The sequence below is a fragment of the Hyaena hyaena genome, unplaced genomic scaffold (assembly GCF_003009895.1).
Source record: "Hyaena hyaena isolate Hyena2069 unplaced genomic scaffold, ASM300989v1 scaffold_678, whole genome shotgun sequence".
NCBI classification, from domain to species: Eukaryota; Metazoa; Chordata; class Mammalia; order Carnivora; family Hyaenidae; genus Hyaena; species Hyaena hyaena.
Genome location: NW_024081305.1, coordinates 490,567 through 508,851, shown reverse-complemented (window position 1 = coordinate 508,851; position 18,285 = coordinate 490,567). Strand labels below are relative to the sequence as shown.

At 35.8% G+C, this 18,285-nt stretch overlaps 1 protein-coding gene across 2 annotated transcripts in view; it reads right to left on the bottom strand.

The window, feature by feature from the left end:
* The window catches only part of INTS9 (integrator complex subunit 9), a 113,103-nt gene that overhangs the window by 75,045 nt on the left and 19,773 nt on the right, over positions 1-18,285 (bottom strand). For both annotated transcript variants that reach the window (XM_039217182.1, XM_039217183.1), the window contains exon 2: positions 4,605-4,732. In XM_039217182.1, the coding sequence (XP_039073113.1) occupies positions 4,605-4,732 (128 nt within the window). The remainder of the gene's footprint in view (positions 1-4,604; positions 4,733-18,285) is intronic.

Sequence of the window (18,285 nt, the reverse complement as noted above, 5' to 3'; positions counted from 1 at the left end):
AATTTGTAGGTTATTGTTTAGATAGTAATCAAAGGCCTGAGCATTTGAAGAATTCTGATATATGATTGTCAGAGAAAGATGAATCTCCAAAGTAGATAGAAGAGGAAGAGTTAGAGAAGAGGAGAACCAGGAATGCATTATGGAGAATGATGCTGAGTGGCCAAGAACTGGCAAATGTGCGTCTAATGACATGAAGTCATTTGTGACTCTAGTGAGAGGTGTTCTGGTAGGTGGTGTGGGCACATAGACTGGAGAGTAGTTAGGAATGCTGAAATGGAAAGTGGAATTGAGAGAAGGTTAAAAAAGATTTTTAAAATATTTATAAGTAATTGAGCATTATTAAATGGGAAGAACTGGGGCACGTGGGTGGCTCAGTCAGTTAAGCATCTGACTTCGGCTCAGGTCATGATCTTACAGTTCACAGGTTTGAGCCCCGCGTCAGGCTCTGTGCTGACAGCTCAGAGCATGGAGCCTGCTTTGGATTCTCCCTCTCTCTCTCTCTCTCTCTCTCTCTCCCTGCCCCTCCCCAGCTCATGCTCTCTCTTTCACTAATGAATAAACATTAATAATGAAATAAATAAATAAATGGGAAGAACTGAATCAAGATGGGAAGGTTCAAGACAAAGGGAAGATTATAATGAATAGCGACATCACTCTTCAAGAAGGGCAGGAATCCAGAGAAGATTCATTCATAGAACAAATCTTTTTTTTTTTTTTTTTTTTTTTACAAATAGTTTATTGTCAAATTAGTTTCTACATAACACTCAGTGCTCATCCCCAAAGTGCCCTCCTCCATGCCCATCCCCCCCTCCCCCCCACATCCATCAGTCCTCAGTTTTTGTCAGCATTCAAGAGTCTCTCATGGTTTGCCTCTCTCCCTTTCCCCCACCATTTCCGCCCTTCTTCTCCCCCTTGTTCCTCCGTCAAGTTCCTCCTAATCCTCCTATACGTGCAAACATATGATATTTGTCCTTCTCTGCCTGACTTATTTCGCTCAGCATAACACCCTCAAGGTCCATCCATGTTGCTACACATGGCCAGATTTCATTGTTTCTCATTGCCATGTAGTATTCCATGGTATAGATAAACCACATCTTCTTGATCCATTCATCTGTTGATGGACACTTAGGCTCTTTCCATGTTTTAGCTATTGTGGAGAGTGCTGCTATGAACATTGGGGTACATGTGCTCCTATGCCTCAGCATTTCTGTATCCCTTGGGTAAATTCCTAGCAGTGCTATTGCTGGGTCATAAGGGAGTTCTATTGTTAGTTTCCTGAGGAACCTCCACACTGTTTTCCAGAGGGGCTGTACCAGTTTACATTCCCACCAACAGTGTAGGAGGGTGCCCGTTTCTCCACATCCTCGCCAGCATCTAGAGTTCTCTGATTTGCTCATTTTAGCCACTCTGACTGGCGTGAGGTGGTATCTCAGTGTGGTTTTGATTTGTATTTCCCTGATGAGGAGGGATGCTGAGCATCGTTTCATGTGTCTGTTGGCCATCTGGATGTCCTCTTTGGAGAAGTGTCTGTTCATGTCTTCTGCCCATTTCTTCACTGGGTTGTTTGTTTTTCGGGCGTGTAGTTTGGTGAGTTCCTTATAGATTCTGGATATTAACCCTTTATCTGATATGTCATTTGCAACTATCTTTTCCCATTCCGTTGGTTGCCTATTAATTTTCTGGGTTGTTTCCTTGGCTGTGCAGAAGCTTTTAATCTTGATGAGGTCCCAACAGTTTATTTTTGCTCTTGATTCCCTTGCTTTTGGGGATGTGTCAAGTAAGAAGTTGCTGCGGTGGAGGTCAAGGAGGTTGTTTCCTGCTTTCTCCTCTAGGGTGTTGATAGTTTCCTGTCTCACGTTCAGGTCCTTTATCCATTTTGAGTTGATTTTTGTGCATGGTGTGAGAAAATGATCTAGTTTCATTCTTCTGCATGTTGCTGTCCAGTTCTCCCAACACCATCTGTTAAAAAGGCTGTCTTTTTTCCATTGGATATTCTTTCCTGCTTTGTCAAAGATCAGTTGGCTGTATACTTTTGGGTCCACTTCTGAGTTCTCAATTCTGTTCCATTGGTCTATGTGTCTGTTTTTGTGCCAATACCATACTGTCTTGAGGATGACAGCTTTGTAGTAGAGGCTGAAGTCTGGGATGGTGATACCTCCCGTTTTGGTTTTATTTTTCAGTATTACTTTGGCTATTCGGGGTCTTTTGTGGTTCCATACAAATTTTTGGATAGTTTGTTCTAGTTTTGAGAAGTATGCTGGTGCAATTTTGATTGGAATTGCATTGAATGTGTAGAGTGCTTTAGGTAGTAATGACATCTTAACTATATTTATTCTTCCTATCCATGAGCATGGAATGTTTTTCCATTTCTTTGTGTCTTCTTCAATTTCCTTCATAAGTTTTCTATAGTTTTCATCATACAGATCTCTTGTATCCTTGGTTAGGTTTATTCCGAGGTATTTTATGGTTTTTTGTGCAATTGTGAATGGGATCAGTTTCTTGATTTCTCTTTCTGTTGCTTCATTATTGGTGTATAAAAATGCAACCGATTTCTGTACGTTGATTTTGTACCCTGCAACTTGGCTGAATTCTTGGATCAGTTCTAGTAGGCTTCTGGTGGAGTCTGTCGGGTTTTCTATGTAGAGTATCATGTCATCTGCGAAGAGTGAAAGTTTGACTTCCTCTTTGCCAATTCTGATGCCTTTGATTTCCTTTTGTTGTCTGATGGCTGATGCTAGGACTTCCAGCACTATGTTAAACAACAGTGGTGAGAGTGGACATCCCTGTCGTGTTCCTGATCTCAGGGGGAAAGCTCTCAGTTTTTCCCCATTGAGGATGATGTTAGCTGAAGGCTCATAGAACAAATCTTATACTGAGTAGCTACTATATGCCAAGAACTATTTTAGGCAAAGGGGATTCAGTAGCAAACAAAAAGATCCCTGCCCTTAAAAAACTTTTAGTGGAAAAGAAAGACAATATATAAACTAAACATGTATGTATAAGGTAAGGACAAGTGCTATGAAGAAAAATTAAGCAGGACAAAGGGCTATGGAGGAACTGGGGATACTGTTTTGGTCAAGTGTATCTCCAATGTTTCTGGCCTAAGCAACAGAAAACACTTTTTCTAAGGAACTATATATGGGCTGCCAATCATCCCTCTAGTATGACTTCCCTCTGAGAGAAGAACAATGACAAAGGGGAAGAGGGTGTAGAAGTGGATTCCAATGCTGAGCCAGGGCTGTGAGAACACAGAATTAGGTAGGTAAAGACAAAAATGAACAGGAAAGGGAAAATATGTAGCTAAAATTGTCTGCCCAATTCAGGATTGAAGCACCAAGATAATTCATGACTTTGCAGTGCATATAGGCCGCCTCTTGGAAACTCTCATAGTACCTTATATTTTATGTTTTTAGTAATTATCACAAGTATGTAGTTGTTCTCTTAACATAAGTATAAAGAAATTTTCAACTGTGGAATACTTTCTCCCCAACAGGATGTAAGCTCCGCGAGGAAAGGAAAGTTGTCTTGTTCCTATCTGTATCCCCTGCTCCAGTCCATTCTCTTAAACAACAAATAAATGGACACTATAATGTTTGGGTGTCACAGAAATATATGTGATACCTACAATTTCTGAAATAGTTGTAAATATACAGATAGATAATATCTGTGGACAATAAATGTATTTCTAAGTTTTGGGTGTGATTATAACTGAATTTTATCAGCTTTTCACAAAATGTAATCTGAAACTATCTCTTTCCTCTTCACCTTACTGGTATCCTTTATCTCAAAACAAAAACAAAAAACCCAAAGACTGAGTTTTAATTATACTTTTTGGGTTCAGGAGGTTATCATTATGAATAATCATTGCATACGGTGATGTCTTCAGGAATGAGGTATATTAGATTGTTCACCTAGGCTGCTATGCTTTTAAGCTCTTAAATCTGTTTTAGATAGCTTTTCGGTTTCTCCTGTGTGTTATCACTTTTTGTTACTGGGAGTATATATGCTTCTATAAGTTAGCCACTTTTCTTATAAATTGCAGCTTCCAAATAAAAGCAAACTGGGAAGCCGATTTCCATGACAAAGTATTACTAAGAGTAAACAGTGGTGACTACAGGCTTGGGATATCTGCTTTAAGACAAGGACTCTGGCTTCATGTATGATTCTATGATATCTACAGCTGACTATTATGAATATAATGATGCATTGATACCTATCAAAAAGAAATGTCAGGTTCTATGATGTCAAGTTGCTGCAAAGTCAGTTAAATGGTTTAAAATTCAATTCTTGGGCTCATCATCTGACCATTTATCAGCTCTTATATGAATTAGCAAGAAAGATGAAATATACATGACCTCACTTGCACGGAGCAGTTGCAGGAACATTTTACAGAAGCTCAGGAGTTGTAATAAAGAAGTCAATCAATAAATCAATACAACACTTTCCATCAACCCAGTCAAAGGAAATGATTCTGATGAAGAACATTTTTAGGGAACAAAGTAAACTAAGGACAACACACAAGGCACTGGTAATCTTTATGCTAATCGGTACCATTTTTTCAGCAAACAAAAGCTCATTTTTGTCTCAGATGCAGCAGCACATACCTTTGAACAAGTGGCAAAGGAAGGAAATGGAGAGTGGAAGTCATGTCCAGTCCACAGTCCAACATAATGGTAGTTGACTTGAATTTGAGCACGTTGCATGGTAAGGTTGGGTGCCCTGACAGGCAATACTGAAAGAAATTTAATCACTTTTATCAATTATAAGTTACAGAAAAAAATCTAAAAAGTGATATAGTGAATTAAATAGAACTGATCATCTCTCATAAGAACAGCGTGTAGATTCAGCTAACTTTCTATGCAGCTTCCTCCCTTTTACAGCTCTGGGTACCACCTCCTCAGCAGTTCAAAAATCTCAGGTCATCATTTTTCACAGGGTACCAAGTTCTATCTCAGGCAAACACAGTTTTAGAGAGACCAAAGTTATTCCAAGTAGAAGGTCTGCAGGCTATATTTATCTACCCTACTCTTACATGACATTTTCAAATCCCCACTATCCCATTGCACCTAAGTACTGCCTAACGCTGTGGAAGTCCATTAAATTCTAAGTTGGATTGTCAAACAGTCCTACAGATTAGGTTTTCTCCTGTAAATAAGTGATTTTCCTCAAAGAGGAAAGGATTGGGAAGGGTTAACAAGCAAGTATCAGTAAGGAGTTATGGCCCTTCCTTGTCAGAAGAAATGACTCAAAAGGACAAGTGACTTTCCTGATGTGTAGATTGTAAAGCAGGAGCGAGGGACACCTACTCCCAACCAATCAACAGTCTCTTGCCTGTAGCAGCAGACCTCTGAAGTCAAAAGGGCACAAGCCACAGTGGCATATTCCAAGGAGAGTGATGAGGCAAGACAATACACTGACCTCAAACATTTCTCATGTCCTCCTCGATGTAGTGGGGATGACAGATAGACCACACTGAAAATTATTTATATAGGATGTACCCTGTCACCTTTCATAATTCTACTGCTGCTGTGAAGAAAAGATATGGAAGAAGGAAAACACCTTTTCCCCTGCTTTTTAAGTCATCCTGTAGAAGCCTCTCTTGAACAGCAAAGCCCAGAAAATGGAGGGATCAATGTTCTTAATCCCCAATGAGTAACATTCTCCCTTTCTGATTTCAGTACAAGCTCAACACAAGTCAGGGTAATGTGGCATTACCCAGGGTAATGCTGGCCCCCGCACACAGTAGCTCAGTCTGCCTTTCTAGGTATTTGCTGCTCTGTTGGTTCTGTCACTGGATAAATTTCCTCCTTTTCTCCAGAGGATGTTACAGGGACTGATGATTTTTTAAAACTGCATGTTCTAAAAATGATAACGACAAGAGCCAAGAAATTGTGGTTATTCTGCAAGCTTTTTTTTTTTTTTATTCCAAGTTTATGTCTGGTGATTATGTTTTCCAGACCAAACTTTATAACTCAAGGTCTGAAATGGTACAAGATAACCTGCAATGAAAATATCACAAGTTATTTAAAACTGTATTGTCCTAAAAAAGTCCAGGTAATTATACTTTACATAAGTTCATTCTTTGACAGGTATCAGAATTACAGAAAAATCTGTCATGCTAATTAAGACAGAACTATCCCTACCTCATCCTCCATCTGGTTCCCTATTGCTAGCTTGGTCTTTATCTTTGTGTAAGAATTACTTATTAAAGGTAAACTATCTTGGGGCGCCTGGGTAGCTCAGTCAGGTAAGTGTCTGACTTCAGCTCAGGCTGTGATCTTGTGATTTGTGGGTTTGAGCACCACAGCACCACATCAGGCTCTGTGTTGACAGCTCAGAGCCTGGAGCCTGCTTTGTATTCTGTTTCTCCCTTTCTCTCTCTGCCTCTCTCCGACTCATGCTGTCTCCCTCTCTCTCAAAAATAAACATACATTAAAAACAAAACGATAAACTATCTCAAACAGAAAACATAATAAGCTTGCCTCAAACATACAAATGATCTAATAAGAGCTTTCCTGTAGTTCTCCTAAACAAAAAAAGCAATCAGATATTCAGAAAAAATTAAGAATAAAATGAAATGTACAATATACTTCTCAGTGGGAAGATTATGGCATAGTTTTCTTCTTCCAGCTTTCCACATTTTTCAAATGTTCAACAATGGCCACTTACTACATTTTTATAATCAGAAAAGGATTGAAACAAAACTGAAAATTTGGCTGGCCATACTGAATGACAAGATCTTTTTTCTTCCTTCATTCTTAACTCTGAATTACAGATAACAAGTTACTCTAGAAGACTGATGTGTAAAAGTTGCTGCTCAAAAGATTTCAGGCAAAAGAAGCTAGCTGAAAGGCTTTATATCTGCTCTTGTCATGCAAAGAGAAAGGTGAAGGGGGTGCCTGGGTGGCTCAGTCAGTTGGGGTGGCCTACTTTGGGTCAGGTCATGATCTCATGGTTCGTGGGTTCTAGCCCCGCGTCGGGCTCTGTGCTGACAGCTAGCTCAGAGCCTGGAACCTGTTTGAGATTCTGTGTCTCCCTCTCTCTCTGACCCTACCCAGCTCACGCTCTNAAATAAAAAAAAAAAAAAAAAAAAAAAAAAAAAAAAAAAAAAAAAAAAAAAAAAAAAAAAGGAGAGGAACACTTTATAAGGACTATAACGGAATGGAAGGAACATTTTCAGAGCATCTACTAAAGGAGTGCCAGACCTTGATCTCACTAGCTCCATTTTTATGGATGAGGAAATTGAGCTTTACAAAGTTTGAGCTGCTTGTGTAAGAGCCAAAGACACACACTGCAAGGTCCCCTAACTCCAAAGAGTCCACTCATGCTACGCAAACTGTACTGCTCACTTCATGGGTCAAATGAGTCAGATGAGACAGACACTGGATGAGGTTCATGCAACCAGTAAATGAGGTACCTGCAAAGTTCCTGAAGTCTGCCTGTGTCTAGTGATGCTCTCTGCATGTTTTTTTAACTGCCTGCAACCACCACACAGCTTATAATCAAGAGTTTTTATTATCTAGTGAGGGCTAGGAGACAAATACACAAAAACGTTAGGTAATCATGTGATTTGAATCTTAAGATTAGGAATAAATTTGTATTACAAAAAGCTTGAAAAACAGCAGAAAGAAAAAATATTACCCACAACCAGTTTTCTATTCCATTTTTTATTTGTAAAGAATATAATTTTAGTACACATACCGCTGTGTGCTACTTTGAAAACTCAAGATGACTGTGTTTTCTTTGTGTTGCATCACACTTCATTTTTATTGGCTGCCTAGGTAAATATACCATCGTGTATTTAATCATTCCTTTACTGATGAACATTCAGGGTTGCTTCCAGTTGCTCTATTACAAACATTGCTGTCGTGATCACTTTAGTGCTTATGGCTTTTTCCATATTAGACTATTTCTTTAGAGGATTCCCAGAAGTGGCATTAACTAGGTCAAAAAATGTGAGCATTTTATGGCTCTCGAAATATGCTGCCAAAATGCTTTCCAAAAAAGGCTGTACCTATTTACAATGTCATCAGTTATATATCAGAAAATGTGTTTCACTGCTGATTCCCATCAGCATTATGGTCAAAACCATCTAGAAGCTATACTAAAATGAAGCTGAATGTTAGTAGTAGCTATCTAAAGCAATTACATGCCCCTCAAAAGGGAAGTCAACTACTTGATACAAGGTTTTAATTCTGAGAGACAGTTTGGAGAAATGATTTAAAGCAGGGGGTCTGAAATAAGACTACCTGGGCTCAGATCCTAGTTGAGCTCATTATTAATATGCGATTTGGGGGAAAATCACTTTCTTTTTCAAAGACTGAATCCTTCTATCTGTAAGATGCAGTTATAGATGCTACCCTCCTGAAGCTGTGAAGTCTGAATGGAACAGTGCCTGACCCGTAGTATGTGTTTACTGCTAGTTACAGAACAACTAAGGGGCTTAAAAGGCCATCTAAAACAGGGTTTTAGAGAAGAAATTCTATTCTATAGTAGCATTCACTAATGTCTTAGATACTTGCGTATCCCAGAAGTGCAGGTAAATTGAGTGATCAATTTGATAAATACCATCTGTTGCTAGTATTTCCTCTAGTTAGATACAATCACTACTGAGTACAAAGGTGAATATTCTAGCCAACATAAGGTTTTACAATTTTTTTTCTAGCTAATAAATACACACCAATGCTTTCATGTTAATTTTATTTCTAACTAATGCCAAAGCTGCAGGTTTTTCTGTGTAATGATTTATTATCAATATTTTCTTGTTTGCCTGTTCTCTTTTTTCCACTGAACAAACAGAATGTGGTTATGGAACTTAAACATGTTTAACATATATAAACATTGTTTATATTTTTGGGTAAAAATTGTATCAGTTATACACACTACATATCTTCCCCATTCTTTTACCTTCATTTAAAAAATTATGGAAAATTCCAAATATACAAGTAGGCAAAACTAGTATAATAAACTCCCAATATTCAACTAGGATGGGATAGGTTTAACAACTTTCCTTATTCTGCCTTTGCTGCTTTCCTTCTGATATTGACACATTTCAGAATAGCTATTATGGTGACAAACCTAAGTGATCTCTAAAATACTGTTTTTGTAAATAGTCCTAAATTGATCTCTTATATACAACAGTGACAAAAACATAAGTCCATTTCTCTCAATGTCGTAGCAAAATTCATTAAAGGTGATTCCTTTCACCTTTAAGTTATTCTTGGCTTTTAACTTACACTTCTAACTTCTGTAATAGGTTATATTTTTGAAGCCTCTATTTTGTTCATTGGTCTTGTATTTCCTTCTTAATTCCAATGCTGTAACGTTTATACTTTGCAATATTTTGAAGTAAATTAGAATGACTAGACTTCTAAAGACTCATGTTCTCCAAGATGTCAATGGAGGCTACTTCAATCTATACATGAATTTTAAAAATGCTACCATTTTTATTATATAGCAACATTTCTCAGGCCAGGAGCAATGCAGTGTTTTTCCTTCTATTAATTTATACATGTAATTTCCACTGTGATTTCTTTTTTGAGACACAAACTACTTAGAAGTGTGAGTGCTTGGTTTACTTTCCAAATATACAGGTGGTAATGATTATCTTTTAGTTACTAACTTCTAATTTTATTATGGTCAGAGCACAGAATTTGTACCTTAATTTTTGGATCTTTTTTGAAACCTGCTTTGTGACCCTCTGCACTGTAAACAGTTGATTTTTGCAAATGGTCAGTGTGCATGAAAACTGAAAATACATAATCCAATTGTGTATACAGAGTAGATTAAGTTTATTACCTTATTTAAATCTCCCATACCCTTACTTTCTTGAGTCTTAGGAGAGAAAAACTTGTCAATTTCTCTTTGAATTTTTGTCAAATTTTGCTTTATATTTTTTGAGGTGTCACTGCTAGGTATATAAGAGTCAGTGTTATTATTAGTGAATGGTTTTTTAAAAATCATTATGTAATGCTCCTTGCTTAAAATCTATTCCTAGATTTATTTCTGAATAATGTAGCTATATCCAATTTCTCCTTTGGTGAATCGTCTCATGTGTTTTTAAACAGAAATTTCAACACTCACAGTTAAAAATGATAGTTTTAAAAGCCATAAAAAAAAAAACAACCCTCATAATCCCAGTCTGAAAGGCAACTACTTTTAACTCTTCTAGCTATTTCTTCTAGGTACCTCTATATTTCTCAGTAATATGGTTATGTTATTTCTTGATTTATTAAATTTTAGTTATTCACTGATTTTTTTTTCCTACTAGGGAAGCCATCTACAAGTTAATGAAGCTTTGCTATGTTTTGTAACCAAGATACTGTATGCACAAGAGAATTCCTATCACATTCAAAGCAATTCACATGAAGGCAACTGCCAAATTCCTTTGACTAGACAGAAGAAATTTCAAAGGAAAGGGAACTTATGTAACAGATTAATGTAATGATCAATGCCATCATTCAAGCACCGTGTCATGGTTTAATTCTCATTGTGGGTTTTTTTTCCCCCTCAATGCTATGTAAATAAAAGAAAGGTCTTAATAATAGTACTGTAGAGTCAATGAATTATTTAACACTATTTTTCACAGCTAATGATTATTTACTAACATCTTAACCAATCTTTGCTCACCAATCCTTCTTCTATCTTGTTTCCTCCATTTGGGTTCAACTCCCTTCTTCCTGAAATATATCCTTTAATATACCACCTTCAGTGATGGTGTTCAAAAGGTAAATAAACTCTTCATTATTGGTCTGGAAATCTCTTAATTTTAAGCTTTACTTTCCTCAACAGTGATGGAAGTAGAATTACAGGGTAGCAAATTACCTCAGACTAAAGACATTAATACAACTGTCTACTGGCATCAATTATTGTTGATGAGAAATCTGCTGTCAGTCTAACTGGTGATCCATTACAGACTGCAATTTAATTCCTTTCTTTGCCATTGGTGTTCTGATCTTTCATTAAAATGTATATAGGTATAATTTTCTTTTTTTTGGTTTATGCTTCTAACTAATGAGGACTTATCTTTCACAACTGTGAAAAAAACCTGCCAACTATTATCATTTCGAACATTGTCTCTTTCCCATTCTTTCTAGTTTCTACTAGTGAAATGCTTATTAACTGTAGTTTGCAATGTTTCATTTTACTCTGCATCTCTGACTAAATTATCCTTTCATATTTTGCTTTTTTAGCTTTGTGCAGTCTGGATACTTTCCTCAGCTCTATCTTAGGTTTGCTAGTTCTCTCTTTAGTGGGGTCAATCTGCTATTTAATTCTACTGAAATTTTCTTTTCAGTGTCTATTTTTCATTTGTAGAGGTTCTGTTTCTAAAAAATTGCATCTTGGAGGCATTTAGCTGCTTCACTCAGTACAGCATGCAACTCTTATCTTAGGGTTGAGAGTTCAAGTCCTAAGTTGGGGGTAGATATCACTTAAAAATAAATAACACTCTTTCTCTCTCAAAAATAAGTAAACATTAAAAATTTCTTTAAAAAAGGGGCACCTGGGTGGCTCAGTCAGTTAAGTGTCCAACTTTGGTTCAGGTCATGATCTTTCAGTTCATGGGTTTGAGCCCCGAATTGGGTTCTGTGCTGAGAGCTCAGAGCCTGGAACCTGCTTCAGATTCTGTGTCTCTCTCCCTCTCCCCTGCTTGTGCTCTGTTTCCATCTCTTTCAAAAATGAATAAACAGTTTTTAAAAAGTTGAAAAATAATTAAGTAAATCTCTCTTTTAAAACACAGCATTTTCTTTCTTTCCATAGGTTTGATATCTCCATGTCTTCAGTCACTTTAACATAATAATTTTAGATTAATCCATCAGATTATATATCAGAGTATACAATTGCCTGAAGTTCTTGGGAATCTTGTTTTATCTGCTGAGTCTCACAGTGGATCTCATTTGTTGTTTAAAAATTTTGGAAGACCATCTTTGGTGGAGCTATTATCTATGGGCATTCTATGCAGAGTGGGTTGGGGCAGGTCCCAAGAAATATCATCACCCTGAGATCAATTTTTATGTCGATTTCTCAGCTTGAATCTCTATAACTATATGAAGGAGCTTATAAATCAGACTTTTGACACTCTCAAAGCATTGGCTTAAGCTCCCTGCAGAGACCATCTTCCTTACTGACTTCTTGAGCAAGTGAATGATGCTTTTCTAGTTCTCCTTTCACTGAGGTACCTAGCTCTTTGGGGGTTTCAGGTTACTGATTGTGAAATATGTGTTTCCGAATATTACATCTATTACTAAAAAGACTCACATCATGACATCTGGTTTCAGCAGTTATAATACTTTAAAAAGCTGCTATGAAGAAAAATGACAACTAGGCAACTTAACCTCATAGAAATCTTCAAAAGTAGTGTGAATTACTGTAAACTTCATAAAACAAAATGAGAGAATTTAACAAATTAGTACATTTGGTACACTTGGCAATTTGGTCATAGCAAACTGAATTTTAGAGAACTGGCTGCCTTTTGCAGAAAGAACCATGGACCAAAATATCATATATGTTCTCCTACTTCCTAGTCTTGTTTAAAATAATTATAATATACACAGTTATTATGGTATGATGTTTATGTAGTATAAAGCACTCTGTAAGAAGTTTACACTTAACTTCTTTAATCTTCCCAAGAATGTTAGGAGGTAGGAAATGTATTTCTATCTTACAAATGAAGAAAATGAGGGACAGAGATTATGAAATTTGCACATGGTCCCAAAGTTTTAAGAGTTGTACCAGGACTTGAATCCAGGACAGTGAGATCCAGAAAGAGTACACTTAACTACCATAGCGAGCATTCCATGTAGCACAGAGAGAAAGGAATCATCAGAGATTTAAAAAAACTTTTTTTTTTTTTTTTGGGCAGAGACAATGTGCTCTAAAAGGCCACACTGTGAATTGATAAAAACATAGACTCAATTTATAATCTAGTTGAGAACAAAGAAAATTAGTTAGCTGGCTAATGTGAGATAAAGCAAAGATCCCAAGTAAATTACAATATTAAATTGGTCTATAATCTGTCTTAACAGAAATTTTCTTTTGTTGGGTATTCTCTTCCATTGAGGAAAAAAAAAAAAGCATTAGGATTCCCTCATTGTAAAGTAGTTTTGCCCCGAAACTACTTTAAATTATCTTTAATGTAAACTATAACCTTTAGGTTGAGTTAATGCCAAAAGCTCCTTAATATTGTTTGGGACAATTGCACAGCACCATAAAGGAATTGCTTTTTATGGGCAATTGCGATAATGAAATAAGTTATAAATGATATCACCAACTATTTCCTTTTCTCCTTTGTCTATTTAACTAAGTCATACATCCACTGTGGAGATCTATGAGCAAGGAGAAAACATGTTTAGTTTGCTTTTCTCTCTGGCAGTGGAATAAAGAAGTGACTTTGGTTGTTTCTGATTCAAATACAACACTAAAAAAAAATACTTTTAGTCAACTCATTTTTGTGTAATGGTTTTGCTTCCTGGTACAACATTAGAAAACCTATTAGTATAATTCACACATATGTGAGCGTAGGAAAAGACAAATCTCAACAGATTCAGAAAATGTATTTGAAAAACACAACATTGATTCTAGGCAAAAACTCCTAGCAAACTACAAATGGAAGGACATTTCTTTAATCTGATAAAAGGTTCATAACCAAATCCTACATCATAGTTAATGATGGAGTACATGAAAGTATTCCTTTACAGTCAAGAACAAAAGAAGGATACTAACTACAACTGCTTAAATTCAACACTATACCTGGAAATGCTATATAATGCAATAAGACAAGAAAACTAAAAAGATGATTAGAAATGGAGAAACAAAAAGTCATTATTCTCAGTTGATATGATTAAAAGACACTCTGAAAACAAACTACTACAGCTCATGAGAGAGTTCATCAAGATTGCTGGATACAAAAATCAATGTACTAAAATTAATTGAGTTGTTACATGCCAGCAATAAACAATTAGTAAAAAGGAATAAGAGTTAAAAATTAGAATACCATTTATGAGGCAAAAATTTAAATGCACTTATAGGTAAAAAAGTGTAATATCTTTACCAATTTTATAAAACTCTCCTCAGAGATATTATTAATTGAAAAGAAAAATAAACTGTTGCAAAAATAGCAATTCTCACTCATCTACCTTTTTATAGAGTTTCAAAATCTGGGGTGCCTGGGTGGCTCAGTCAGTTAAGCATCTGACTTCGGCTCAGGCCATGATCTCGCAGTTCATGGGTTTGAGGCCCATGTCAGGCTCTGTGCTGACAGCTCAGAGCCTGGAGCCTACTTCTGATTCTGTGTCTCCCTCTCTCTGGGCCCCTTCCCTACTCATGCTCTGTTTCACTCTGTCTCAATAATAAACATAAAAAAAAGTTTAAAAATAATCATATCAAAGAGTCAAGGGCTAAGGTTACCTAGGAAAATACTAAAGACCAATGATTAGTAAAGAAGACTTAAGTTTTCTGATATTATAACTTAACTGTTCTGTATTAACAGTAGGATGTTGTACTGTGGTATTTAATGGACCAATGAAATAGAAATAAACAGTTCAGAAAACAGATACACATATCCAGGGGCTTGCCATATGATAAATGTGGCATTTCCAATATATAATGCTGGAGAAATTTGCAACCCACTTGCAAAAATTTAACTTCATACCATACACAAAAATTAATTCCAGATGACTTAAATACTTATGATACAAAGGCAAAAAAATTAAAACTTTAAGTGGAAAATAAAAAGAAGTAAGTTCTTTATTATCCTAGGGTAGCAGAGGATTTCTTTAGAGAAAAAGTACAAATCATAAGAGAAAGATTAAGAAACCTGACTAGAGTACTTTAAAATGAAAATCTTCAGGGCGCCTGGGTGGCTCAGCCGGGTGAGTGTCTGACTTTGGCTCAGGTCATGATCTCATGGCTTATGAGTTCGAGTCCTGCACTGGACTCTGGGCTGACAGCTTGGAGCCTGGAGCCTGGAGCCTGGAGCCTGCTTTGGATTCTGTGTCTCCATCTCTCTCTGCCCCTTGCCTGCTCCCTCTCTTGCTTGTTCTCTCTTGCTCTCTATCAAAAATAAATAGACATTAAAAGATTAATAAAATAAAATGAAAATCTTCAAAGAACACCATTAATAGAGTGAAAACACAAGCCAGAGATTGGGAGAGGATATTTCCAATACATGTTAATATATTTCCAATACATGTTAACTATTTACAAATAAAAAAGCACTAGTAAAGTTACTAGTGACTTTTTAAATTAGTAACCTTATTCAGTATAAAACCTGCTTTTTAAATTAGTAATCTATTCAGTATAAAAAACTCACACAAATCAACAAAAAAAGATTTAAAAACCCAACAGAAATGAGGAAACAAGGGTGGGCAATAAATGTAGATATAAACAGTTCAAAATCACTAGAATCAGGAAAATGCAAGATAAGATGATAATTAGCAAATGGGCCAATGATGCTAAGTACTGAAGAGACTATAGTAAAAATGGAGTATAAATTGGTATAACTCTCAAGAATTTGGCAATACCTAATAATATCGAATACTATACACTATGTCAATAATAATATCGAATACTATATACTAAGTTAATAATATCAAAAAACATATACTAAGCTAATAAAGGCATGTACAGGTATGATGCACATCAACTTGAGGGAAGTAGGAATCTAGGAAAACAGAGGAAAAGCAAAGGTTGGTGATTTTAACCTTAGATAGAACTATGTCTTTAAAAAGGGCAGAAGGGGAGCAAGGAGATCTGGTTTTTTAAAAAAGGGCAAACGTTAACATCTATTTAATATTAGTAACAAGTGTTAAGGTGTCTTTTCTGTATTGTTACCAGAAACTTCCGCAGACATTAGAATTATGTAATTATACCTTTCCTACCATTGTCAAAATCTGTAGTGCTGTTTTCCTTATGACAAAAGTCTCATGGTACAAGATGTGGCCTTGGGCAGGGGGATAGGAAGAAACAAAGATAACTCCCAGATTTTTAGCCTAAAACTTTGAGATTATATTAGTACCTTCAGTGAACTCCTTGATGCTTCCTAGTCTTATGAAGTTTGGTAAAACACTTCCCTAACAAGATTTGGCAAAGCTTTATATTTTACAAGAAGTTTTTCAAATGATATTGATCGTTATCTAATTACCAGAAATGTTATATTAATGATGGCTATATTTATAAGATATACATATTCATAAAAATACACATTAATGCTGATACTTGAAAAGGAATTCTAAAAATAAAATTAGACCACAGCTCAGAAAGAAGTAGCAACTGGAAATTTCATTGTATGAATTACCTTCACAAACGGTAATAATTATTGACAAATATTTTCTATCCAGTATTTAATTAGCTCTTTCCCAACAATTTAATACATATTATTGATACTAACTCGACTGTCAAGGCCCAAGATCACATAGTTAATAACAGACTGAATTTGTACTCAAACCAGCACAAGTTCTAAATGCTTTCTCTTCAATCATTCCACTTATATACTAGTAGGAAATCTATGATAGTGTACTATGCTAAGAGCAACATATTTAATATGGATAGGATACTTAGGGAAAAAACTTAAGAATCTTAGAAATAAAAGTGACTATAATTTTTTCTAGTCATTTTTTCTAACATCTCCCTCAATATTGCTTTCCTGTTGTACCATTAACCCCTACTAGCTTTCTTTTAAGGCAGACAGCTTGGGATAAGCCAAGAAGCAAGAACATTTAGTTAAATAAGACTACTGACACTATCATTTCTATATCCCTGAGAAGTTGTACCCTAGCATAGTTTAACATTAAAAAAATATATTTCCTAATGATAAAATCTACATACTTTTTAAAAAATTAATTTTTCACAGCCTTGCTTATGTTCATTAGACTCTTAGCTTCCATAAAAATCATAAAATATTGAAGTTAAAGGGGTCTTTAAATTTGGAATGGATTATAGAACTAAATGTAGGAGCTAAATCAATAAAAACTTCTGGGAAGTACATGTAATATAAATACAATACATGCTACATACATAATTTTTAATTTTCTAGTAGCTAAATTAAGAAAGTAAAAGGAACAGGTAAAATTAATTTTACAAATATATTTCATTTAACCCAATATACCTAAATTTTCATTTCAACATTGAATTGATAAAAAACATTGAGACAATTTTACATTACTTTATAGTACTATGTCTCCAAAATCTAATGTTAATATTGAACTTGCGGCATATTTCAATTCAGATACTAAATTTTCATCTGAAATACTTAATATGTATTTAGATTTCATAAAACATACAGTTGAAAAAGTAGATCCACATACTCAAATTCTTCCAAACATACTTAAAATTTTCAAAGTGAATTGAGTATCAGCTTTCATTGTTATTTAAAAATTTGGGGACTTACCGGAGTGACTGAGCCGGTTAAGCATCTGATTTCAGCTCAGGTCATGATCTCCTCGTTCATGGGTTCAAGTCCCACATCAGGCTCTGTGCTGACAGCTTGGAGCCTGGAGGCTGCTTCAGATTCTACATCTTTCTCTCTCTCTGTCTGCCCTTCCCCTGCTCACTCTCTCTCTCTTAAAAATGAGTAATTTTTTAAATGTTTATTCATTTTTGAGACAGAGATAGAGAGAGCGCACGCACACAGGCGTGCGGGGGAGGGTAGAGAGAGAGGGAGACATAGAATCTGAAGCAGGCTCCAGGCTCTGAGCGGAGAGCAGAGTCGGATGTGGGGCTTGAACTCAAGAACTGTAAGATCATGACCTGAGCCGAAGTCGGATGCTCAGCAGACTGAGCCACCCAGGTGCCTTGAGTATCAGCTTTTGAAGTTTAATTAAAATACATTTTAAATTTCAGTCGTTCAGTCATACTAGCAACATTGTGTTTAGTAGCCATATGCAGCAAAGTTAAAGACTACTGGACAAGGCAACTCTAGTAAAACAGAGGAAAATCTTTGTGCTTTAGGTTGGCCAAAAATTTCTTAGATTAGATACAGAAAGCAAGAAGCATAACAGAAAAAAAAATCTATAAATTGAACTAAATCAAAACTTAAAAACTTCTGTTCTTCAAAAGACATTCTTTAGAAAATGTGAGATAACTCAGACTGGGAGAATATATTTGTAAAACACGTATCTCATGAAGAACTTGAATACAGAAAATAAAAAAGTCCTTACAACTTCAAATTTTTTCAAATGAAAAGATGCTACACATTAGACTTCAGAGAAACACAAATTAAAACCACAATAGGATACCACTACACTCTTACAAGGGTCAAAGTTCAAGACTGACAAGCGCTGGCAAGAA